This window comes from Trypanosoma cruzi, genomic scaffold (assembly GCF_000209065.1).
Source record: "Trypanosoma cruzi strain CL Brener 1047053516679 genomic scaffold, whole genome shotgun sequence".
In the NCBI taxonomy this organism is placed as follows: Eukaryota; Euglenozoa; class Kinetoplastea; order Trypanosomatida; family Trypanosomatidae; genus Trypanosoma; species Trypanosoma cruzi.
Window position 1 is genome coordinate 45,520 of NW_001849442.1, and position 23,101 is coordinate 68,620.

General features: G+C 48.7%; 7 protein-coding genes and 1 pseudogene across 7 annotated transcripts, besides 26 other annotated features; all 8 read left to right on the plus strand.

Moving 5' to 3' along the window:
* Tc00.1047053506633.10 (protein kinase, putative) lies at positions 1-820 on the plus strand (the record flags this gene model as incomplete). The annotated part of the gene is made up of 1 exon (XM_805662.1): positions 1-820. A coding segment is annotated over one exon (820 nt), but the record flags the coding sequence as incomplete, so codon positions are not given.
* Positions 1-11,353: a sequence feature (heterozygous, Esmeraldo-like haplotype).
* Positions 898-934: a microsatellite.
* Positions 1,016-1,078: a microsatellite.
* Positions 1,252-1,285: a microsatellite.
* Positions 1,692-1,712: a sequence feature (AT_rich).
* Positions 1,758-6,620, plus strand: Tc00.1047053506633.20 (hypothetical protein, conserved; the record flags this gene model as incomplete). The annotated part of the gene is made up of 1 exon (XM_805663.1): positions 1,758-6,620. The coding sequence occupies one exon, from the start codon at positions 1,758-1,760 to the stop codon at positions 6,618-6,620; it is 4,863 nt and encodes a 1,620-aa protein (XP_810756.1).
* Positions 7,004-7,035: a microsatellite.
* Positions 7,042-7,086: a microsatellite.
* Positions 7,258-10,392, plus strand: Tc00.1047053506633.30 (hypothetical protein, conserved; the record flags this gene model as incomplete). The annotated part of the gene is made up of 1 exon (XM_805664.1): positions 7,258-10,392. The coding sequence occupies one exon, from the start codon at positions 7,258-7,260 to the stop codon at positions 10,390-10,392; it is 3,135 nt and encodes a 1,044-aa protein (XP_810757.1).
* Positions 10,506-10,534: a microsatellite.
* Positions 10,535-15,033: a mobile genetic element.
* Positions 10,587-10,620: a microsatellite.
* Positions 10,732-10,753: a microsatellite.
* Positions 11,354-14,533: a sequence feature (areas not merged during assembly with more than two copies in the genome that could not be assigned to a particular haplotype).
* Positions 14,534-14,992: a sequence feature (areas merged during assembly that could not be assigned to a particular haplotype. This can correspond to areas where the two haplotypes were merged or to regions with more than two copies in the genome that were merged during assembly.).
* Positions 14,734-14,952: a mobile genetic element.
* Positions 14,993-15,545: a sequence feature (haploid, Esmeraldo-like haplotype).
* On the plus strand, positions 15,485-16,027 carry Tc00.1047053506633.74 (annotated as a pseudogene).
* Positions 15,546-15,814: a sequence feature (areas not merged during assembly with more than two copies in the genome that could not be assigned to a particular haplotype).
* Positions 15,815-16,157: a sequence feature (haploid, Esmeraldo-like haplotype).
* Positions 16,158-19,951: a sequence feature (heterozygous, Esmeraldo-like haplotype).
* Positions 16,820-17,596, plus strand: Tc00.1047053506633.80 (hypothetical protein, conserved; the record flags this gene model as incomplete). The annotated part of the gene is made up of 1 exon (XM_805665.1): positions 16,820-17,596. The coding sequence occupies one exon, from the start codon at positions 16,820-16,822 to the stop codon at positions 17,594-17,596; it is 777 nt and encodes a 258-aa protein (XP_810758.1).
* Positions 17,848-19,719, plus strand: Tc00.1047053506633.90 (folate/pteridine transporter, putative; the record flags this gene model as incomplete). The annotated part of the gene is made up of 1 exon (XM_805666.1): positions 17,848-19,719. One exon carries the CDS (start codon positions 17,848-17,850, stop codon positions 19,717-19,719), a length of 1,872 nt encoding a protein of 623 aa, XP_810759.1.
* Positions 18,724-18,748: a microsatellite.
* Positions 19,841-19,860: a microsatellite.
* Positions 19,952-20,186: a sequence feature (areas merged during assembly that could not be assigned to a particular haplotype. This can correspond to areas where the two haplotypes were merged or to regions with more than two copies in the genome that were merged during assembly.).
* Positions 20,042-20,069: a microsatellite.
* Positions 20,187-23,101: a sequence feature (heterozygous, Esmeraldo-like haplotype).
* Positions 20,620-20,641: a microsatellite.
* Positions 20,662-20,686: a microsatellite.
* On the plus strand, positions 20,739-21,467 carry Tc00.1047053506633.100 (hypothetical protein, conserved; the record flags this gene model as incomplete). The annotated part of the gene is made up of 1 exon (XM_805667.1): positions 20,739-21,467. One exon carries the CDS (start codon positions 20,739-20,741, stop codon positions 21,465-21,467), a length of 729 nt encoding a protein of 242 aa, XP_810760.1.
* Positions 21,647-21,686: a sequence feature (T-rich).
* Tc00.1047053506633.109 (uncharacterized protein) lies at positions 21,802-23,101 on the plus strand (the record flags this gene model as incomplete). The annotated part of the gene is made up of 1 exon (XM_805668.1): positions 21,802-23,101. A coding segment is annotated over one exon (1,300 nt), but the record flags the coding sequence as incomplete, so codon positions are not given.

Consider the following 23,101-nt stretch of genomic DNA (forward strand, 5'->3'; position numbering starts at 1 on the left):
TGCGGTGAAGCGGCTCCTTATTCACAGGACGACGGACCGAATGAATAAAAGCACCGTGGCAGGAGAATTACGTAACATTTTCTCTCAGGGAACCAATGCATACACCGTGGAGCTTTACAACGCCTTTTATAGGGACGGTACGCTCTCACTTGTTATGGAGTATATGGACTGGGGGAACTTGGAAGAACTGATCGCTATCTGCCCAACCATTCCAGAGCCGGCATGTGCCTACATTGCATCACAAATTCTGCATGCCTTACAGATCCTTCATACCAAGGCGAATCACCCCACGGAAACCGATAAAAAAGGACGCCGTCAAATTCATCGTGATATCAAGCCAGCCAATGTAATGCTTTCTAAAAACGGTGTTGTGAAACTCACGGATTTTGGCATTGCCGCAAGCGCAGAAACAATTGGCGTAAATTCTTTTGTTGGTACTGCCACATACATGAGTCCAGAGCGGATTCAAGGACGGAATTACAGTACACCAAGTGACATCTGGAGCGTGGGAGTATTAACTGCCCAACTGCTGCTTGGACGTTTTCCCTTTTCAGCCGCAGAAGGAGGATTTATGGCTTTGTTACGCCAAGTGACGGAGTGTTGCTCACTCTCTTTAGTTGATCAGTGCGCATGTTCTCAAAAGGCGGAGGATTTTATAAATCATTGCATTTGCCGAAACCCTGATGATCGTAGCACTGCGATTGAGTTGTTGCAACATGAGTGGATTGTTCAAAATGCCTCAAACGGGAAGGACGTTCTCACAGGGCTGCTGGGTACCGTGGGTGAGCCGGCGGCTTCTTCGGAGTCTGACAATTCCTAACATGAGGTTCACCGCACATTCCCAAACACACAGACACGCTTTCTTTCTCTTCCTCTTCACACGTGTTTGTGAAAGTGTATACATATATATATATATATATATGCATATATACATGGCGGGATAAATCAGGCGAACGGATTCTTTACCATCCCATTCCATTTACCCGCCCCCTATTCTGCACACGATCAACGATTGTTTATTTATTTTTTTCTCTCTCTTTATTTTTCGTTTTTTTTTTTTTTTTTTTTTTTTTTTTTTGCACGCCCCTTTTTCCTTCCTCTGTTTTTGCGTGAGGCATGCAGGTGGGCGACAGCAAAGAGAAGAAGAAAAGGGAAAAGAAAATTGTCTCAAATAAAAATTTTATGGATCAAAAGAAACTGAAGACGAAACCTTTTTGGATGCCTCACGTAGATTCATGTCATCGTTTAGTGTTTCTTTTTTTTTTTTTTTTTCTTTTCTTTTCTTCCCCTGAAAGTGTGTACAAATTCATGTATAATTGTTACTGTGTGCATATTACGTCTTGAGGCATGGTAGAGAGTGGGAGGGAGAGAAGATGCAATGAAGCAAGAAATCATTAGTTGACCGCTTGACGTTCCTCATACATTTGTTTCTCCTTTTTTTTTTTTTTATTGTTATTATTGAATTCCAAACCAGAGGGCGTCCATACGTTTATATTTTCTGCCGTGTAATTCTGTGACGACGGGAAACTCCAGTTTTTATCGAACTGCGCGAGAAGGTGGAGGGGAGTTTTGGTTCCTGTTGTTTTTCGTGTTGTTTTCCCCCATTAGTCTTTTCCAACTGGCCGGAGGATGTAACTTTTTTTTTCTTCTCTCAGCGTGGGGTGGGTGGACGGGGGGAAAAAGGGAAAAAGAAATTAATAAATAAATAAAAAGGAAGGAGTCTTTCAGAAGAAAAGAGAAGGAAAAAAAAAATAATAATGCATCAGAAGAAGCGCTTTTTTGAAACATTTGCATTGGAGGTTGAGGACAAAGATGTCAACGCCATCACCAGCCAGCTTGAGAAAAAGGGAGGTTGCGGCACAATGTCTCCCGATTCTGGGAAGCACAAAAAGTTTAACACGACGTCTTCTTTTATTGGAGGCGCACATGTATCATCCCCGTTTATGCAGCAGAATGACAGCAACGTCATTGAACCGCTACGCATGCTTCATAACTGCATTCGTCACTTTGCAAGTCATCCCGAAACGTACGGAAGTAATCTTCATGCTTTGGTGGATCGGGAAATCTGCTATGTCATGCGTGTAAAGGCTTCCGAAGCGGCGCTTCTTACACCAGGGATGGTTCCTGTCGCTAGTTACCCGCTTCCCGCTATCAATAATACTAAGGCAAGGAACAATAAATACCAACACCCTGCAATGAACAAATGTGCGAGTTTAATGTTCTGCCCGCGTTCCATCGAGGACGCGGTTTCTGCAGGCACGGTGGCTGGGGTCGATGGGATGTTTGGATTTGGCGCCACAACCTTCGTGGAAGGCACGCCCGGCTTTCTTTCTCTTCTTGATAGGGCTAGTCGACGTCGGACCCTACACGAAGAGCCTAATGCGCTTGAGATAGCTGATACAGCGGGCGACGTTTCTGCACTGGCTTCTAGTGCCACGGATTTAGTGACTTTGGGGAAGGACTCCTCTTTACAAGACGGCACGCCACAACAAGAAAGCACACGAGTCAGATTTGTTGCTTTTTCTGATGAATTTTCCGGAAATACTCCCTCTTCCTCCGTATTACGTACCGGTGCCGGACCAAAGCTTCTCGTTGATGGAACAAGCTATGAGGTGTCGTTTTTGCGATCGCAGCTCCAACAGGTCGAGGCGGCGTACAACGCCAAATGTATTTCCCACCATGAGCTACAGCAGGAAAATGCTCAACTGAAGTCGGAACTAAGCAAGACAGAAAAAAAGCTGCAGCAATACACGACGAAGAATCAAGAGATGCGGGTACAACTAGAGAGCTTGAAACGAGAGCTGGACGCTTGGAAGCAGCGTAGCAGTGAGTTCAATCTGGCTGGACACGCTGGCAACTCTCATACCTCGTCCGAAGGATCACGGCGTGTGCAGGCCATGCAGCTTGGCCATGTAAAACGTGAGTTGTCGCACATGTCACGTCTTTGGCGAGAGACGGAAAAGTCTTTACAAGAAACCAAACGAGCTTTGGAAAGCGCAGAAAAGGAGGCGCAACTTTCGCACCGTTATCTAGACGATGCGTTTTTCTTAATTGAACGCCTGGAGAGACGAGTTTTGCGACGTGACCATTATATTGAGATACAGCAACGACGTCAGAGCTCCTTGGAGGAAAAATATGAAAAACTCATGTGGTGTTTTGAGGAGCTGCGAACAATGAATGGGGGAAGCTCCTACGTAGACTTCCTCCTCTCCCAAGATAATGCATGGTCATTATTTCTTTTTGTGCGTCTACAGCGACGTTCTATGGGATATGCCCAGATGGAAGAACCCTTCCCGGCTAACCCTGGACCTCTTTTCTTCCGTCGCACACCATTTGGTGGCAAATTTTGTGATATGTACAGCCCGAATCTTGTTTTGAAACTTGTAACGGATTACACCCAGAGGAAACTTGGAAATATGGAGGGAATGACAGAAATGGCATGGGAGATTTCTATTCCACGCTGGCGTGGAAATTATATCATTGATTACGCTCCTCCTTCTGTTGGTGGAAATAGTGAGGGTATTAATACAGAGAACGTAATGACATCTTGGGAAGGTTTGTATCGTAGCTTTCCAGTTCTTTCACTGGCATCTGTTCTTCTTCCGCAGCCGAGCACCGCTTTGATGGGCAATGTACCCATAGAAGAAGATATACCCAACAGCGCACAATACGATCAGGCAACCCTTCGTTTAATAATATACTGTTTTTGGAGTGAGCGGTTACTTCAGTATAAAAAAGAAATGGAAAGGCGTGTGAGGGTGTTCAAGTCACCACGTGGGGAGCCCAATTCGGGTCAATTGCAAGGAGAAGCAAAGGGTGAGGGAGACGTTACAGATAGACCCATTTATCCATTAACCTTCCTGGCTGCACTGGTCGATTTTGTGCAGCGTACCTTTCCTCTCAACACGAAGATGGCAGAGGAAAATGCTGAGGAGGAAACCAAGAGACTTGTGGTGCGAGGTGTGGTTGGTAGAAACGAGAAAGCCGTTGATAGTGTACGAATGCTCTTTTCTACTATTTTTTATATCATGAAAGATGGTAAAGAAGTACCCGTGGTACTCTCATCACAGGCCCGTGAGTTACTATTTTCATTATACTATTATGCTGAGGAATACAAGGAGGTGGACGCTGACTTTCGACTATTTTATCTTGTTGCCCATCAGCAGGTTCCAGAATCGGTAGCGATTAATTTCTGGGCCAGCCTAGAGGCTTTGCGCAAAGATTGTGAGGAGCTTCTCTGTCATCATATTGGTCCAAGCTCGTCGTTTCGATCCAGTTTGAGTAAAATGCATGATTCTGACACGGCGTTCTGCAAGAAGACACCTCAAGAGGAGTTGATTCATGACACCCCTTTCAATGCTCTAAAAAGGGCAGTGGAAGTCATTGACACAGCCCCGTTGGTGGAACAGAGTACTAGTATTGAACCTGATAGTGACGGGGAGGGATATGGTCTCATCCTGCCAGGGAGCAACGTCAGCAGTTCTGAAAAAACATCTTCACATGACCGGACTGCTGAGCCTGCAAGGTCCGACTTTTATACACTCAAACACAATATTCATGAGTATTTGTCTCGTTTTAGGGAGGAGAGCGCCGTATCCCCTGCAGTACCGGAGAAACCTGAAAAGGGAGACAGTCCATTCAAGGATGTAGCTAAAGAGAAATCCGCGGAGAAGAAAGAAATTCCGACGGCGTGGAGAACTCTTGATGAAAGAATCGGAGCTGTTTTAGGACCACATGCTTCCTTTTTGGAGGCATTTAAAGCGAATCAGGGCCCAGATATATCCAAAAAGCAAAGAATTAAGCGGCAATCTTTCAATAAAGAAACAACATCATTTTCAGCCTCACGTGGACTCCTTCCACTAGATGAGGTTTTAGAATTAATGTACAAACACTGTTTTGCGACGTATGCCGTTTCCTGCTGTGGTGCGGCACGTTTTTCGCTCGTAGAGACTTTAACACGAACTGGAGACAGTTCTACCGTGGATGGTATTTTAAATTCGGTGGAACATCTCACAAAGGTTGGCTGGATTCCGCCTACAGAGACGCAGATGCGACGTTTGCGATTTGCCATTTCGATGGATCAACCATCGACCCTTGTGCGCTTTACGGATTTATTTGATGTGGATTCCCGTTACGGTTTACCCTCGCATTTTCATGATGAGTATCTTCAGCTAACATTAGATGCATACATGGAGCATCAAGAGGCATGGATGAATAACATTCTGAATTTTGTTATTCCAGTGGATGATGGTTATGGTGTGAGAAATAGTGATGAGATTGATATGCTTGTCCCCTTTCCAATCATTCGAAGGGCCGTCTTACACGTCTTTCGTCAATTATTGCAAAAGCCTGAGCAGGGCAATACTTTCGCAAAACACTTTCTTCTTTACTGTAATTTGTTACGGGAAGATGAGAATGTTCGTCTTGGGCAATTTACAGATGCTCCATTTTTTATCAATGCCCCTCCATTATCTCCGTCGGAGGCTGAGAGCAAATTTGCCAAGATCGAAAAACGGCGATGGCCTGTGGAGGAAGAGTCCGCTTCATGCTCGCTGTTGCACCTTTCCTTAGCAATTCGCATGACCCATATTATATGGGGCTCCTCTTCCACTCCATCTGCAAGACTGGCTGGGTTGGTACTTTCTTCCACCGCCAGCGAGCAGGCGAGGGGCGTGGAACTTCCCGGTGGGCATGGCACTCCCTCCAAAGGGATGAGAGATGGTGCATTTCTAAATAAAGTCAAGGAGGAGTTTTCGGATGCTCTGCTCCGGGTAAAGACGGGGGTGATGCAACACAACGTACTGCGTCATTTGGCTGCAGAATTTACGGGAGCAATGAGAGAAATGGAGGAAACGCCTTCACCGTTGGATCTTACTGTTGATTCTAAAGGTGCGCCTGAAGCCAGTTTCCACATTCGCCGTCTTTATGCTCCCTGGGATGATGACCAACGACAGGCGTTACCATCACGAGGAAGCGTGCCCCGCGGTGGAAGGCGATCCAATACACCTCGGCGAATAACGTCTGCTGTTTCTGGATTCAATTTACAGCCAGACACGACAGTAGAGCGTCATTATACACCGGAAGTGGCGTCGCTGACCCGATTTTTGCGTCTCAGCCGCATGGGTAAATTCAGGGGTGATAAAAAGAGGAAGTCGAAATCACCGAGAGGTTTTCAAGAAACGGAAACATTCTTCTTGGCGCCTTGTGCATCTTATGAGGCTGCGTATATGTCTCATCAGGCACGACTTGTGAGACGACTCGTAGAGGCGGCGAGTACGCCACAACCTCTCCCTGCAGTTTCAGCCGAGGAGATGAGTGCTGGACCGCAACTGCGGACCGACAGTGAAACGGCGATGGCTTCATCCTGCTTTGCGCCAGCTGCGGATCGTTTCAATTCCATTGACAGCAACATTGTAGAAGCCGCTGTCGCTGGGGCTGCGAATATCAATTCTATGAGCACGACTGATGATTCGAATATTGCACTCCCAGATGTAATTTTGGATGAAAACGGCAGCACTCAAAAGGGAAAACAGAAAATAGGGGGAAGAAACGCGGTTTATCAGAGGCATGTGTCGGTACGGCAACTGCACGCCGGTTGTGCAACTTTGAGTCTGATGTAAACAATGCAAGCAAGAACCATTTTTAAAAAAGGAAGGAAGGAAAAGAAAATGAATATTAAGGAGAGGCATATGCTCGGAGGAATTGAGAACAATTATTTTTGACGGAGTTTGTGGTTGTTATTTTGTTTCCGCTGATAATAATGTACAGGATTGATTGAGTTTCATATACGTCATCATTTTTTTTTTTTTTCTGGTTTTATTTATTTGGATTTATTTGTGTGTGCGTTTGTTCTATATGTGGTTTTCAATATGATTTTGCATGAAGTTTTAACACTGAGCGGCATTTTTCGCTAAAATTGTTTTGGGTTCCGTAGTGCATGCGTTCCTGTGTTATGGCAGAGATGTGAAGGTTGGATGACGCTGACTGGAGTGCGCCCAGATTGTTTTCTTTTCTTTTCTTTTTTTTTTTTTTTTTCCTGCATGTTGCTGTGGTTTTGTTGTTTTTGTTGTTTTTGTTGTTGCCGTTTAAATGTGTGTTAAACGATGGCGTGCCTTTTTAATTTTACTCCTTTTTTTTTTTTTAATCCCCTATTGTGTCCATGCACATGCATGTCCCATTGATGATTGGGCATGGAAAAGTAAGGAAAGGGAAAAGAAAAAACAAACGGCACGGTAATATATTATAGGGCTCCGGCAAATGGCACAGACGAAGGACCTCGGTGCAGTTTCGGACCCAAACTCCATTTTGAACGTGGAGTTGGAGGTGAAGAGTGAAAGCTGGATGGCATTCATGCGGCGTCTTTGCGCGGAGCGAAAAAGGATTTGTCCCATGACTGCTGTGTTTATGAAAAATGCACTTATGAACGCAAAGGCCCACAAAGTATCATACTTCATAAGTTTTTTCTCCGTATTTTTGGTAGTGTTTCTGTGTGTGATATTGATGTCGACGATTTTTAACCTCCCAATTGTTTTTCTTCGACTTGGTGAGGTACATAACGCGAAGAACGATCTCGCTATCACAACCGGAGGAGAGCTGCATTCTGCATCGTCGTTAAACTATTCGATTGTTGAGCAAATATTTCCACTTACGGATCCCCTACGCGGTTATCATTCTCCTCGGATCCGATTTGGGGGATACATTTTGAAATATTCCACCTGTTCAGGGATTAAAAAGCCGCAGGATTTATGGTACGATAAGAAGAATGAATTATGTTTTCCTGGTTGTTTGGGTGAATATTGCGATGGCACCGAAACTCCGGCTTTGGTTTTTGCTATCAACGAGGAACGTGAAACTCGAATGGGATTTGGGACATCATGGAAGGGGCGAAAATTAAAGAAGGGGGAAGTGATTTTGTCGATCGGTGTGGCTGCGGCTGCAAATAACACAAAGGTGGGGGATAAAGTTGTGCTTTTTGCATCGCTCGGCCCTCCTCTACATGAATTGTTTAGAAGTAATCCTTCACTGATTAGAAATACACGTACGATTGTGTCTTTAAAAGTGGTGGATATTGTCGCTCCAGACCGTTCCAAGTTTGATTCGGATGATTTTATCGTTCTGGACTACGATACATTTGTTTCTATGGTTTCTGAGGGATTTTTTCCAAAGCACAACCAGGAGGACGTTAAGAAATTTGAGGAAAGCAATCCAAAGTCGTGTGCGACCTCCATTCATTTTAACTTGGGCCCAAAGGAGCGTACGAACACATACAAGAACACGGACTATGCAACTGTACGCCTACGACTCTCGAGTTGGGTTAGTTCAATTGCCGAGCCACTTGGTTTTAATCAAATAACCGTGAACACGCCTATATTGGATTTTTTGTACACTGTCCGATTTTTCTCGCTATTTGTGGAATTGATCGTCTCCATTATTTTACTATCACTGGCTTTTTTGAGTATTATGCTCATATACTCGCTGCTTAATTTAAGTATAGAGAGTCAGGTATATGAGCTGGGTGTTAGGCGGATGATTGGATTTTCAAGAGGGACTTTGGTGTTCATGCTTTTTACGAATGCATATGCCTTTACCATACCCGCATGGATACTTGGACTTATTGCAGGACAGGTGGTGTTTTTAGGGTTGCGCTCTGTGTTACGTGATATTATTGGTGTCAATTTACCTTACATTGTTCCAGGACAAGCATTTGGTTGGGCGACATTACTCGGATTGTTGCTTCCTCTTTTTGGAGCCTTACTTCCTGTTATTAATCTCCTGAGACAAAATCTTTCGGAAGCTCTCAATGCCAGTCGTGGACGTAATGTAGGTGTTATATACAAAATTGAGCGCGGGGGTTATTCAAGGTCAATAAATTACATGATGTTTGGTATCGGAACCGCCTTTGCAGCCTTTGGTTTTCTGTTGCATTACTTTTTCCCTATTGGTTTGATGCACATGCGGCTTGGGCTGCTTTTCTACATATTCTTTGGTATTTTGATTGGCATGCTAGCGGGAATGGTGCTGTTGTCGCTTAACTTTGAGCGGACGCTTCAAACGGTTTCATCATACATCTTTTTTTTCTGGGAATCAGCTGCTGTATTCCGGGCTTTTCAGAATTGTCTGGTGGCTCATCGAAAACGGAACCGCAAAACGACATTGATGTACGCCTTTTCGCTCGGTTTTATTATATTCATCACCATTGCCTTTCAAGTTCAACTGAGATCGTTTCAGCACGGCATCCGGAGATCGATGGGGGCGGAGGTGGTGGTTGACTTTGAGGGCCTGGACTTGTTTACGTTTTCCAGGATGTCACATTTTATAAAGGCGGCTCTCCCTCAAGTCTCAGCGGTGACGTATCTTTCCGATACGATCACTGCAGGTTTCAACATTCAGAATGTGTCATTGTATTCGCCCGGGCGTTATCAGGGGGTTTTCATTAATTCGCTTGTTGCGATATCACCCAATTACCTCGATGCTCTAAATAAGGATTTTTTGTTGGTGAAAAAGTACAATCAACAAAGTCGAAAATATTCCATCTCCGGTGCTGTATATACCGCAAAGAGGAATCAGATTATTGTATCTAGCTCTGTCTTTTCGACGCTTCAATCCAGGTCTCTTGAGGATCCTGAAATGCTTGTAACGGCTATAATGACGGATGCAAAGAAACGATCCGTCGAGAATGTGCGTCATGCCGTAAAGCCATCTGCAGTGCTGGATGCAGCTCCTCAAGTTTCCATGACAAAGTTTCGTGAAATGGATGGTGTTGTGTTGACTTCATATCCTTCCTTGACGCGCTTCAGCGGGGTGGAATATTTAAGTGTTCGCAGCATCAAGATATCCACCGTGAGTCTACGAGTCCCAGACTCTCGTTACGTCAATTATGTCTCCCGGGTAATGGAAAAATATCTTCGACGCCGCCGCATTACCAAGACTTCTGTTCGTGACGACGGCAGAACAGCACAGTATTTGGGTATCGCAGATCGTACACTTGGTTTCTTTTTTATATTTGTACAAGTCGTGACGCTGGCAATCTGTTTCTTTTCTTTGCTTTCTAGCATGACGGCAAATATATCCGAATCAACTAAAGAAATTGGGATTTATCGCTGCATTGGTATGACTAGATTTCAGATCCACAGAATTTTCATATGGGAATCGTTTGTTGTTGTCATTGCCTCCGGCATTGTGGGTATCATTGTGGGCCTGACGATAGGATACAGTATGCAGCTTCAGAATTATCTCTTTACGCAACTGGAGATCCCGTTTGCGCTTCCCTATACACAATTGTTAATTGTTCTCTTCATGGCGATTGGAGCGGCTCTGTTGGCGAGTTATCCCCCAGTTGCATTTCTCCTTCATCTTCCGTCCATCACTCATATTTTGCGTCGAACTACATGACGTGCCCATTCGGTACGCATGGGATGTATCTACCCCTTTTTTTTCTTATCCATTGCTTACCTGCCTTATAAGGCTCACAGACAATTTTTATCATTTGTCTTTTTGTGGAGGTGTTTTTTTTTTTTCTTTTCTTTTATTTTCTGGGAGCGCGTGAAAATAATGTTTGCACGAGGTACATTGGCTACCTAACCAATTATATATATATATATATATATATATATATATATACTTTTCCTGAGAAAAACAATATATCTCTGTATGACTTTTTCCCTATTTTATGAATTTTTGGTTGACTGCAATTGAAGGAATCCGGGAACCGATGGTGGTAAAAAGAAATCATTTATTTTTATTTTTATTTTTACAGTCACGCCCGATTTATTCATGTTGGCATAAAGAAATTGCAGCGGTTTCTTTCATACGACGACGGAGTGGTGCCACATCGGCGCCCGTGTGTTGGGCTTTGTACGCCAGTGAGGCGATATTCATGTGCAGTTTATTTTTATTGGTGGGCATGGGCCGTCGGTGCAACAATGACAGGCTTACGCTTGATTTCAGGAAACATCGCCAAGCACTGAGAGAACATTTGACCCTTACGGGGCACTTGGCGGATCACCGGGCGCCTCAAGTAACAAATTTTGAGACTCAATTGCTCCTGCCCATCGTGTGCGGGCTGCCCGGGGGTTGGGGGTCCAGCAAGGGCTGACCATTGCTGGAGGGCGGAGACTGAGCACCGACCACGCCAGTGCCCTCGCGGACGCTCGGAATCGGCGTGCGCAGCTTTACTCTCAGGTGGAAGAGGCGCATAATTACTTGTCGGCGCGCGAATGTCACATTGCGGTGTCCGGCGATTTTATTGCGGGACGCGGAGACGCCGTGCCAACGAGAAGCGCCCACCTCTCGGAGAGGGCCACCAGATGAGCCCCCACGCATGCATGCGCGACGATGGCATCAACACACAGCCGCATCAACCGCATCGTTTGATGGCTGGGGGCGTGCCAGCATCCACGTTTCCCCAACGCACTCTCACGGGAGGGAGACGGCGGGTCAACACCCATACGTCTCAGGGCAATGTGGGGAGACCACATCTCTCTCACTCGATGCCTTTGCCCTCCCGCACTTCATCCTTGGAAGATGACTCCGGTGCAGAGGATCAGGTACTGCATTTTCTTGCATTCGACGTCACCACTTGGGTCCCGCGTATATGGAATGAGTGCATCTCCGGTGTCCTCCTCGTCGACCCCCGATGCGCATACAGTTATTATTGGCACCAGGCGGACTCTCAGGTTCCAGTTGCCTTTGACGGTTTGGTATCGTGCAGGCGCGCAGTGGAGATAGATCGGGATCCCACCGATCAGCTCATGGATTTTTGGCAGGGCCCTACTGCGGACCTTCCGGATGCAGCTCACGATTGCATCCGATCCCGGCATCCCGCTCTCCAAACTTCGCGACCGCCTTCACATGGCTGTTCATGTGGCTGACACCTTCGCGAGGGCAACCCAGCCTCTCGTGTAACGGCGAGCCACCCAACAACAAAAACAACAACGACTGTTGCGATGCCGATTGTGTCGTATTTGTGGACACGACGCATCTACATGCAACGCGCGCAGCGCAGCCAGAAGAACTGACTTGCAGCACGGACGGCCGCCAAAAAACGGCGAGGGGCTGCCGGCCGCTTATGAAGGCGGAAGAAACCAGCCCCATCCCTTCCTGTATGGAGTCGCACCGCACCGCCGACGCTCCACCCGATCTCTCAAATCGCCCGACGCAATCGTCGACAAGGGCAATGGAGCTTATCCGCCAACGACGCTCGACTGTGGTACGAAGAATCACCGACATCTCCGCTTTGGGCCCGCCACATGAGGAGCGCGAACGAGGTGGCTTGAGAAATGTGTGCGCTGCAAAGGAAGGAGCAGAGAATGTCACTAGTGGGGCAATTTTCGATTTTCGGTGCTTTGCTGCACGCACGAACAGCCGATGAACGAGGAGAGCTGCGCGGCCTTTTTGGTGGGAATATTAGATGTGGCGCCATCGACCCGACTACAGTACGCCAGGATGCTGCGGTCTATGTTGGAAATGAATCGAACCCCGCTGGACATGGTGATTCTGGGGATACAAAAAATTGCGGCGCGCTCGGAGACGAAGCAGACACGCCCCCTGACAGAGGAAGCGGTGAATGAATCAGTATATCCGCAGCCGAACCGATTGGAAGCAACGTGTTGTCTTACGACTTGCGTGGATAACGGCGAGTCGTTGGTCCGAGATTGCATCCTTGACACCCAACAATTTCACACTGGAGCCGGACGGGAGCTTGGTTTTTGGATTGGTCCGTGGCACCGAAGACGGCGAGGGCGGATCCCCACCGCGCCTCGCGGTTCGTCAGGATACGAGGGCAGGATGAGTTCGACACTATAAAGCTATGCAGGACACTTCAAGAGAACGAAAAGCCCACGAATCTTGCGGCTGCCCACTTGGAGCGGGCTCTGGCTCCTTGGAATGCGCCGTGGCATTCCACAAAACAGGGTGCGTTGAGGCACGCTGCTCAAATCGTGGAGACACACAATTTTGACCCACAATTGAACTCGCAGTTGGCGAAGCACGTCGATCCGTTCGACCTTCCCCAGAATACTGTTCGATATTTGAAGAAGTATATCACAATGCTGACCCAGGTGTCGTCGCTGGTCACATTGATGTGAAGGGAGACACTGCGGAAGGGCAGGAGCCCTGGTTGAAAGCGGAGGAGCGTTTCTCCATGATTTTAATCACAATCATGCTGCTACAATAACGAGACGCGCGACAAGGACGCGTCTGACCACTCCACAAGATGAACACGCTATCCCGTTACAGCGAGTCAACGTGCCCGTATTGAATACCAAAGTGGATCATGAGTCGGTTGAACCCGGCTACCTTGGAGAGTCTCATGCAAGTTTGGGGACTCGTCGGGCGGTCCCCTTTCCCTCCGTCTTCCTCCGGTAAAGCGCGCGAAGGCTCAGGGAGGATTCCAACCGCTGACGCGCGATTGTTGGGGGAAGCGGGAATAATCGAGGACGCTTTGTCCACAACAACAGGCGGACGGATAATGCCTTTTTCGGTTGTGGAGGAGAAAACCGCCGGTTTACGACGAAGATGGATCGCGTGGCCACGCGACAAAAAGAGAAACGACCCTTATTAGGCTCATGTTCCTCTTTTACACATTTCCCATTATTTGCCGCCTGTGATGGCTGAGGCCGCTTTCTGCCTGGATTTAAAGGCATCCTTTTTTCATTTCCTTTTACCGCGGGAGACGCGGCATCTTTTTCGGTGCCGCGTGGAGGACGGCACGCTGGTGGAGCTTACATGGCTCCCAATGGGATGCAAGGCCAGCCCAGAAATTCTCCAGATTATTACTTCGGCAATTGCGGGGGTGACGACGGTGGCTCACCGCCTCTGGGCTGCACCTCCATTGGTGCGTATCGACGTATGGATCGATGATATACGCATTGCAGGGTCGGAAAGCGATGCGACATTGTGGGAAGCCCAAGTGCTTCGTAATGCGGACAGTTGTCACGCCACGATAGGGGAGGATCGCAAATCGGGCGCTACGCAGTACACCTTCCTGGGGGTGCGGTTTGATTAAACTCACCAGGCGGTATCCCCGAGTGACAAGTTTGTCCGTTCTGTATGCGCCATGCCGGCGCTTAATTCTTCAACAATCGCGGAAATGGAGGTTACGGCGTCACGCCTTTTATATTTGGCTGCCATTTTGGGCACGCGTTTATGCGACTACCACTTTTTCATCAAGGCAGTGCGACGACGATTATCGGCACTTAACCGGGGGATTGTGCAGGAGACATCCCCGGCGAACCTTCCGCCGTCAGCGGTTGGTTTGGGCGAGAGGTTACGACACATCATCGGGAATAATCGTAAGCGAATCATCAAGCCCACTGAAAAGGCATCGGCCGCCATCATCGCGGATGCATCGCTCCATGGATGGGAGCCGTTTTTATTCCAGACTCCGGTGACGTTAAAATTGCCGGAGGGAAATGGAAGAGGAGGCCTTTTCTTATCATGCAGGCCGAGGCACGCGCGGTACGCTTAGCCTTATCGCTCTTTTCCGCCATCTTGCCATCCATAATGGACGTTTGGGTGGACAACACTTCGCTGCGAGGAGCGGCGAATAAAGGCAGCTCGAAATCGCACGCGTTTACGTGGGAGCTGCAACGGATATATGAGTTTTTGGACTCTCGCGGAATAAAGGCATCCTTTGCCTACGTACGGTCAACAGAAACCCCCGCAGACGGCATATCACGCGGTCGTGTGTTTACACTTCAGGACATGGCGAAGGGGTGGAACTTGCGAAGGGAAGCGGCGGGGTCTTTTGGCTGGAAGACCCCAAAGTCTGCCACTTCGTAAGTAATAATATTCAGATTCTAACTGAGGACAAGGGACCATGTTAGTGATCCACAGAATTCTACATATTGAATGAAAATAAAACATTGAAGCAATTAACTAAAGAACCTTTTTTCTTAAATTGTTTGGTTTCCATAGATTTTTAGGATCCGTCCAGCCGCCCGGAAGATTATTCTTTTTTTTGTTTGTTTGTTTACTTGTGTGTGGGTGTTGGATCAATCTTGTCTGAGGTGTGGGGGATGTCAGGCGGTGCACTGAGCCAAACCGTCATCTCCCATCTTTGTGTTCTATTTCTGGGAATATGTAACACGGCTTCATTCAGGCACGGAAGACTATTTTGTTTTTGTTAATGTTTCTGCTTGTAGCCGATGATCATCGTGTGGGGTAACGTGTTTTATAAGACGAGATGGGGCGTTATCTTTGCTTTTGGTGTGGATCTGTTGGCCGCTCGAAGATGCGCATATATACATGTGTGGGTGTGTTGTGTGCGTGTATTGTCCTCCCTTTCTCTTTCTTTTTTTGGGGGGGGGGTTTGAGGCGGGGCATTTTTTTTCTCTACTTTTTCTAGGTGGGGTGGTTCCTCTGCTGCGTGATCTATCTTGACGTGGAAGAGGGTTAGGGCGTGCTGTTGAACCTTCCTCTTTTTCCAAAGAAAACATATTTATATGCGCGTATAAGGTACAAGTGCGTATTCTGTGCCTTGGAAATGCCTGTGAATGTATACAAGCGACAAGGAAAGCTGCGCCTCTACCGTGCCCTCCTCAAACGTGCAAATCGGTTTCCATTACGTTCTCGGCGAGAAATAGTGACGGAGGAAGTTCGAGGTGCCTTTCGGCATCCTCTCAATGATTCACTAACGATGAAGGAGGTGGATTACAAGCTTCTTTTGGTGTGAGAACTGGCTGCCGCTATTCGGACCTACGCCGAGAACATGTACTGGTTCCATTCCCGAGATGAGGTTTCGAGGAGAATGATGCATCATTTCCTTGAGCGGGATCGTCAGCGCATTAGGGAGATGGAGCGGTGTAATGCCGTGGGAAATGCGGAAATAAAAACGCCAGAGGTGACTGAATTCAAGTCATCGATGTACCATGTGCATCCGGACTCTCACGGGAAGATTGGACAGATACCGTTGACGCACAGCCGTGACATTTGGAGAGCGCGTGGACAATATGGATCCGATGTTGGCGGTCCCCGACAGAAGTTTTGTGCCCTTCGCTTCAAGGCATTATTTTCACAGGGTTGGTGATTGCAACCAACCTCTGCGTGCGTATTTTTGTTGACCCTTTTTTGCTGTGTTATTAGACCTTGGGGTGTGGTTGTTTTCTTTTTTTTTTGTTTTTTAATTTGCGTGCACCATCCCTTCGCTCTCGGAGTGTGGGGCAGTGCCCCGTTGCCCCATTCTTGTTGTACAACAATATATTGACCGACCACTGTACAGCCTGCACACACTCTGCGCATGGCACTGCGACGGTGGTGGGCAAATAAAAATGTTACTTCTTACGAATTTGTTTGATTGTTTTGACACCCACACCCGTCCACGGATTTTGTTTGCTGATTGCGTTGGTGCTTCTTTTTCTCTGTGCTGCTGAGCTCTGCTGCCAGTGGCGACTGCTGCCCGCGCACACCTCTCCACTTTCTCCCAGCACGTCACTGTCCGTAGAACAAGGCCACCGAAGCAGTAAGGATGCTAGCAGCGTGGGGCGCACGACCAGCGGGCTGCTGACCTGCAGTTGTGGCGGCAGTGGGTCGTCGGCCGGTGTGGCAGCGGGCTGTGGTGCCGTCACTGCCGGTATGCCTGCGGCCGCGACTGCCCCGGCGTCCCTCTGGCCGCCCGACGGTCGACGGCGGAACAGAAATCGTGTCGTCTTTTGAGGTCGTCGGCTACGAGACGGGTAACACCGCGGCGCGAAGTGTGGACTGGCGGGCGGTCAGACGCAAGAAGGAACGCCTCGCGGAAGTATTTGCTGAGCTCGTCGTTGTCGGCTGGTACGGTGTAGGAAGAACGAGAGAGGACGCGGTGCAATGCAGCAGCAGCATCATGCACGTTCCTCTTTTGGAGGTCTTTGATGACGTGCCGAACGGTGTGATGCTGGCGCTGATGGTGGACCGCGCCCCGCCGGCGTCACTCGCCACCGTCCCGGTGCATCTATTCGAGGCAACCACCTCGCGCGACGGCGTCCGCCACACGGCTGAGGAGGAACAACGGGGGCGGGAGGCCATTCAACGGCACTGCAGTCATAATTATAGCCCCGAAATATCGCCCTGCACCGCTGCGCACGGCAGCCGGATTTTTTGCCACAACGAAGGCGCACCGCATACGACGGTGTGCCTAAGAAATGTGCGGTTTCTCACGGGGTCTGACGACATGGCGCAAATAGGAATTGACGCAGCCATGAGCACCATCGGCCCAGGCAACCGGAGCGGTGGCCACGAGGGTGGAACTTTGTCGTCACACCCTCAGCGCGTGAAGCGGTCCCTGCTTCTGCTGAAGCGGCGCGTTGTGCTGGTATTGGAGCATCTGAGTGCCATTGAGTCCGGGTGTGTTGCGTGTCCGGCCCCCGATGTCCTGCGCCACATAGCGAAGGCGTGTGCGATGCTACCTGTCAGCACCCACGACGCCTCCCTGTGCCCAGTCGCCGCTGCCATCATCCTCACCACCGCGGCCGACGAAGAGGTGTGCGGGGCGTTAGCCATCACTCTTCTCTCGCTTGAGACAAAATGCGCACTGGCCTTGTGCGAGCTCGTCAGAGCTCAGAGGAAGGTCCGGCGGTGGGAAGGCTCCCCGGCTGTGCGGAGCCGACAGAACCTGGCGTGAGTGGCCGACGGCAATGCTGACGCGACCCGTTATTTCCGTCGACAAGGGCAGTGCGGCGTTGGGCGTGCCCGTGAAACGTGCTACGGCGGAGAGGAGTGAGGCCCTGGTGGGCCCGTCGAAACAGCTGCATCACCCTCACTGTCGGTACATCGCTTTCTCTCTTTCTTTTTCCTTTTCTCTCCTCTCTTGCCTCTTCCAGCAAACACTCCCTGATAGGCTAGCAAGCCAGATTCGCCAGCGTGAGTCCCGTGATGGCAACAGACGACAGCGCTCCCCCTCGTTTTATGCCGGTGGAGGAAACGGTGCCTGTGCGTTCCGTGCACTTCGATGCGAGGGCGCTATTCAGCGCTCTGCCGTGCCTGCGCCATGCACCTATTTTTGGCACCAGTGTGGAGGCCTTCGGACCAAAGTGCGTGCTGTCAATAGGATTGTCAGAGTTTCTCTGCAAGGGAGTTGCCGACCACCTTATCCGTTGCTCATTGTTTCCCATGTTCAGGCGACGCTACGGTGTTGACGCCATGACGTACCAGCGCATGGCCAATTTGGCATCGATGGGCTGGTCGATGAAGCCGATCACCGCCATGTTCAGCGACATCTTCAGCTTCTTTGGGTACACGAAGCGCTGGTACCTGGCCGTCTCGTGCGTGGTTGGTGCCGCCTTTGCGCTTGCCTTCGCGCTATTGCCACCCGCGAAAGCCAGCGCGGCGCCGGCAGCGGCGTTTGTCTTCCTGACCAGCTTCACCAAGGCAAACGTGGACATCCTGACGCAGGGCCACTACAGCCGCTTGATACGCCGCATTCCTCTCGCCGGCTCGTCGCTGGTGAGCTGGGTGTGGTGGTGGGTGCTCCTGGGCTCCCTTGTCGCCTCCGTCATTGCCGGGCCCCTCGCCGACGCCAGTCTGGAGTGGATCGGCGTGCTCGTCGCCGCCACGCTGCAGTTTTTGACGACGTTCTTCTTCGTGATGAACTGGTACGGGGAGAACAAGAACCGTGCAAATCGTGCCGAGGATGCCAAATTCATGTGCACGAGCCTGCTGGAGGAAATGAATGATCCCAGCGCAAGGCTGCGAGAGATGGGCAACCACTCCATGCTGGGTCTCTCAAACGAGGTGTACGCAGCTGTGCCTGAGGAGGAGGAGGAGGAGGAGGAGGTACCGCCTCTGCCGACCTGCTGCTGCGGTGTCTTTGAGGTGAACAAGGAGTTGGCGCGACGCAACTGGAGGATAGTTCTCTACTGCCTTCTTGTGACAGCGGGCTCGGTTGTCATGGCCTTCGTTACCCTTCTTGGCGACATCTGGAGCCTGCTGTACGCCTGCATTGCCGTTTCCGTCTTTCTTTGCGTCTTCGGCTTCTTTGCACTCCCGTTGTTGATCGCCAAGACGAATTTGTTTTTTTTTATCAGCATGGCATCGTACTTTCAGCTCCCCGGTGCCCTGGACAGCTTCTACATGGCCAAGCCTGATTGCCTGCCCGACGGACCGCACTTCTCGTTCTTCTTCTACAACACGGTCGCAAGCATCATTGGAAGCATTGGTGGCATTGTCGGTATTCTGCTGTTCAGGTACGTGTTCTCGAAGAAGAGCTACCGCATCACATTTGTCGTCACCACGCTTGTGATGGTTGTGGCCAGCATCGTTGACCTCATCATTGTGGAGCGGTGGAACCGTCCGCGTGTCAGCGATCACGTGGTGTATGTGCTTGGTGACCAGATTGTCTACCAGGTGTGTTGCATGCTGAACTTCATGCCAGGCATGATCCTACTTTCCCGGCTGTGTCCGCGTGGGACGGAGAGCATGGTGTACGCGTTGCTAGCAGGGTTTTCGAACTTTGGGCAGGCCGTTTCGAACACCGTCGGCTCGCTGTTGATGGAATTTAAGTGGCCCGTCGAGACGGATCCCGCTGTCGGCTGCGACTTCAGCAACGTCAGGTGGCTCTTGATTGTGGGGCACCTCCTCTGTCCGCTCGTGTGCATCCCGCTGGTGTTTCTGCTGATCCCGGCCGCACGTATCTGCGACAACATTGACGTGGATGGTCGTGTCGTCCGGCCACAGGAGCCATCCGGCGACTGTAAGGTTGAGGGAGGCAGGGAGTCATTGAGTGCTCAAGAGCCCATGCTGAAGTGAGGGCGCACACGCCCCCGCCCTCCGTCCGCGACCCGGATGCCGTTGACGATGCGAGCTGCTTTTCGCCTGGTCGCACTTGGGGCCGCATGTCCCTCATCATGCTCTAATCACATCCTCTCTTTTGTTGTTGTTGTTGTTGTTCCTCTCCCAATTGTGCTTTATTATAGGAGCCCGTGAAGATAATGTTAGTGTTGGGGCTGAATAATTAAACCAACACATCCTGATGAGGCAATTTTATTTCTGTACGATTGTTTTCTATAATTAAGACACTTTGGTCGACCAAGATTTAAGGAATCAAAAAACCGATAAAGGTAAGACGAAATTTTTTCCTTTTTTTTTTTTTTCTTTTTGTTGTTGTTATCCTGTCCACCTTTTTTTATTCCCTCCCTCTTTGCAGTTTTTGTTTGTTTGTTTTGGCTGGTAGATTACAAAGTCTACCGCTTTTTTAGTAATAAATGTTTGCAATCCGAATAGAGAGCAACATGTCACGATATTAGTCATTAGAATATATATACTTAACTGGGGTAAACACTGAGGAGGTGGCGGACCTACTCTCTTTTCTATTTACCCCTTAATTCCCTTCTTATTTGATTTCTTTGGATGTGTTCAGGATCCGGCCACTGGTCCAGGTGAGAATATTCCATGTGTACGTGCGTGTCAGTATTCTTTTCTAAATTGCGTATAGAATTGACTGCTAGAACGTGTGATTGAAAAAAAAAAAGTAAAAACGAGAATGTGCGGGGGCATGCCTTTTTATATATATGTATAGAAGGTGCAATCGGCCCTTTTGATATCGATTTGCTAATACCGTACTTTTCTTTATTATTGTTATTATTGCTCGTATTGTTGTTGTTTTTTCTTGTTATTTTCAAAGTTTTGATGCGGTGTGCTCTGCCTTCCTTTTTTTTTTTTTTTTTTTTTTGTGTGTGTGTGTGTGTTTGCGTTTGTTTGTTTGTTTGTTTTTTTGGCTTGTAGGTTCTCGGCCTTTGTGGCAACGAGGAGGTGGAAAAGAAGGGGTGATGCAGGCGGTGGTGCACTACGGCGAACAGTTCGTGGAGGTCCCGGACGCGTCCGTCACACTGAAGGATATTTGTGGCTCATTTGGAATGACTGGCGATCTCGCAGGCGTCTGCATTAAACATCGGGCGACCGGGCGCGTGGTGGCAACGCTACCATTTGAGTGTCTGCCCGCTGCCAACGACGCACAGGGAGAGGAAGAGAAAATATACGACGTCTGCGCCCCATCGGAAGGTGGCGTGGGGGACTCCACCCCGACGACGGATGACATGACGGACATCTTGAGACAGTTGGTGCAGTTGGGTGCTACGTCACTCCTCTCAACGGAGTCGGAACAAAATCGCTCCCTAGACCCATACGATCCTCGTATGTCACCGGGATTACTGATGCGGACAATTTATCCGCCTTCTCTCTACTCGCCCTACCGACACCGCGGGGATCCACTCAATATGCAGGGAAGATTTGCCAATTCCCCCATTACGGGACAGATGACGGGACCACCGTATATGAGTGCCGTGGAGCCATACACTGTGGAAGCACCAACCGAGCTGACGTTGCAGTTACGGCCTGATCTTGTCCCGCAGAGCGAAGAGGAAGCACGTGATATTCTTCAAGGGCTTGTGGCTGCGGCCACGCGGGTAAAGGCCATGGTGGCCATGGCTAATGAGGAGGAAAAACGGCATGCACCATCAGACGTAAAGCCAAATGTGGCGCTCATGCAAATGAATTGAATACTTTTAACAACGTGTTGTAGTGTCTAGCTGGTTTGGTGTTGAAAGAAAACAACAACAAAAAAAAAGGTGTCGAAAGAATTTAATTGTGGTGGTTATTTTGTGATTTATGATTCACATTCCCATTTCTGTTGTTTTCTTTTTTATTGATGTTGTCTCAGGCCACTTTTGCTTTGGTCTTTTTTTTCCTTCTTTCCTTTTTTTTTTTCTTTTTTGTTTGGTTGGCCTTTTTAGCTGCCATTATTTTCCCTCCTGCATCGGTCCGTGTCTGGGCATTTTTTTTCCTCCTGTCTGTGCATTTGGGCTCACGAGAGGGCGTGGGAACACTCGGGAAATGCATCGTTCCAAGCGGTTTCGTCCCGGGCTACGCCATCGCAGATGTTGGCGGTGCTCATGGGCCTCGCTGCTCCTCACCCTTTTCTTTCTTGTGCTTAACAGCCTTGTTTGGCTGTATGGGTTTCGACGGAACCCATCTCTTACCCCGCTCCCTTTTCCCACCGACCGAGAGGAGCTTGCAGTTGTGGGGCCGGGGGTTAACGAGCCCCGGCGCGCTGGTTACAATTCATCACAGACACCAAATTTCGTCCTTTATGGCTCTGATAATGAAGCACACGAAGACATCATTTTGCCAAAAGATTTTGGTCATGAAATAGAATGCGTGACGAGCCAAAGGGAAAATTCGTCGCTGTTGTATGTTCGATTTACAGATCGGAAAAGAGTGTTGACACTTAAGGACATTATTAAGAAGGTGCATCACAATCATAATAAAAATGATTCTAATAATCATTATCATGACGTAAATTTATCCATTTGCCCTCCTTTACCAGAAGATGTGAAAATCCCTATCAATGACTCTTTTGAGATTGGAATGATTCGTGAATTTGTGGGTGGTATGTATCATCCCATCTACTGCAAGCAATGGAAACGGCATACTACAAATCGTACGGAAAATGGAAATATTGAAAAGGATGAAGTTGGCGGGGAATATGCGGCGTCCATCTGTAGTGCAGAAACGCAGCACAAGTTGGCTGAAGCAATCAATCATCCGCCCAAGTACGCTTATGTCATGATGGTCTCAAATCACCGTTACCTGGACGGTGCAATCGTATTAGCCGATTCAATCCGTGAACATTCCTTACTTAGTCGTAACCATGAAGCAGATATTGTTCTAATAATCAATGAGAATATCAAGAAGGAAATGTTTCCATTACTTCAAGTTGTTTTTGATCGCGTGCAGATTTTTCGTGGAATGCAAAAATGGGCACCGAAAAGCATTTTTAAGGCGACATTTGACAAAATGTATCTTTACATGCTAGAGGACTATACGGGCGGGATACTTTTCCTCGATGCAGACACTCTTATTACGGATAACCCAGACTTTCTTCTACAAATGCAAGAAAAGATAGCCGCAATTGTGAAATCTGAAGATCCTGGCTATTGGACCGCAGCACGCCGTGCGGCTCTCTCTTACCCATTAAAAGAATCCGAGTGGAAGAGGTTAATGAGTACCCAGAAAATGCCTTTTCTATTTGCTGTTGGGGACGAGGAATACTTTCAAACCGGTTTGATGATTCTTAGACCTTCATTGAACATGTTTCTTAAACTGTACTTGGAGTTTCGCCTCGGAAGTACGG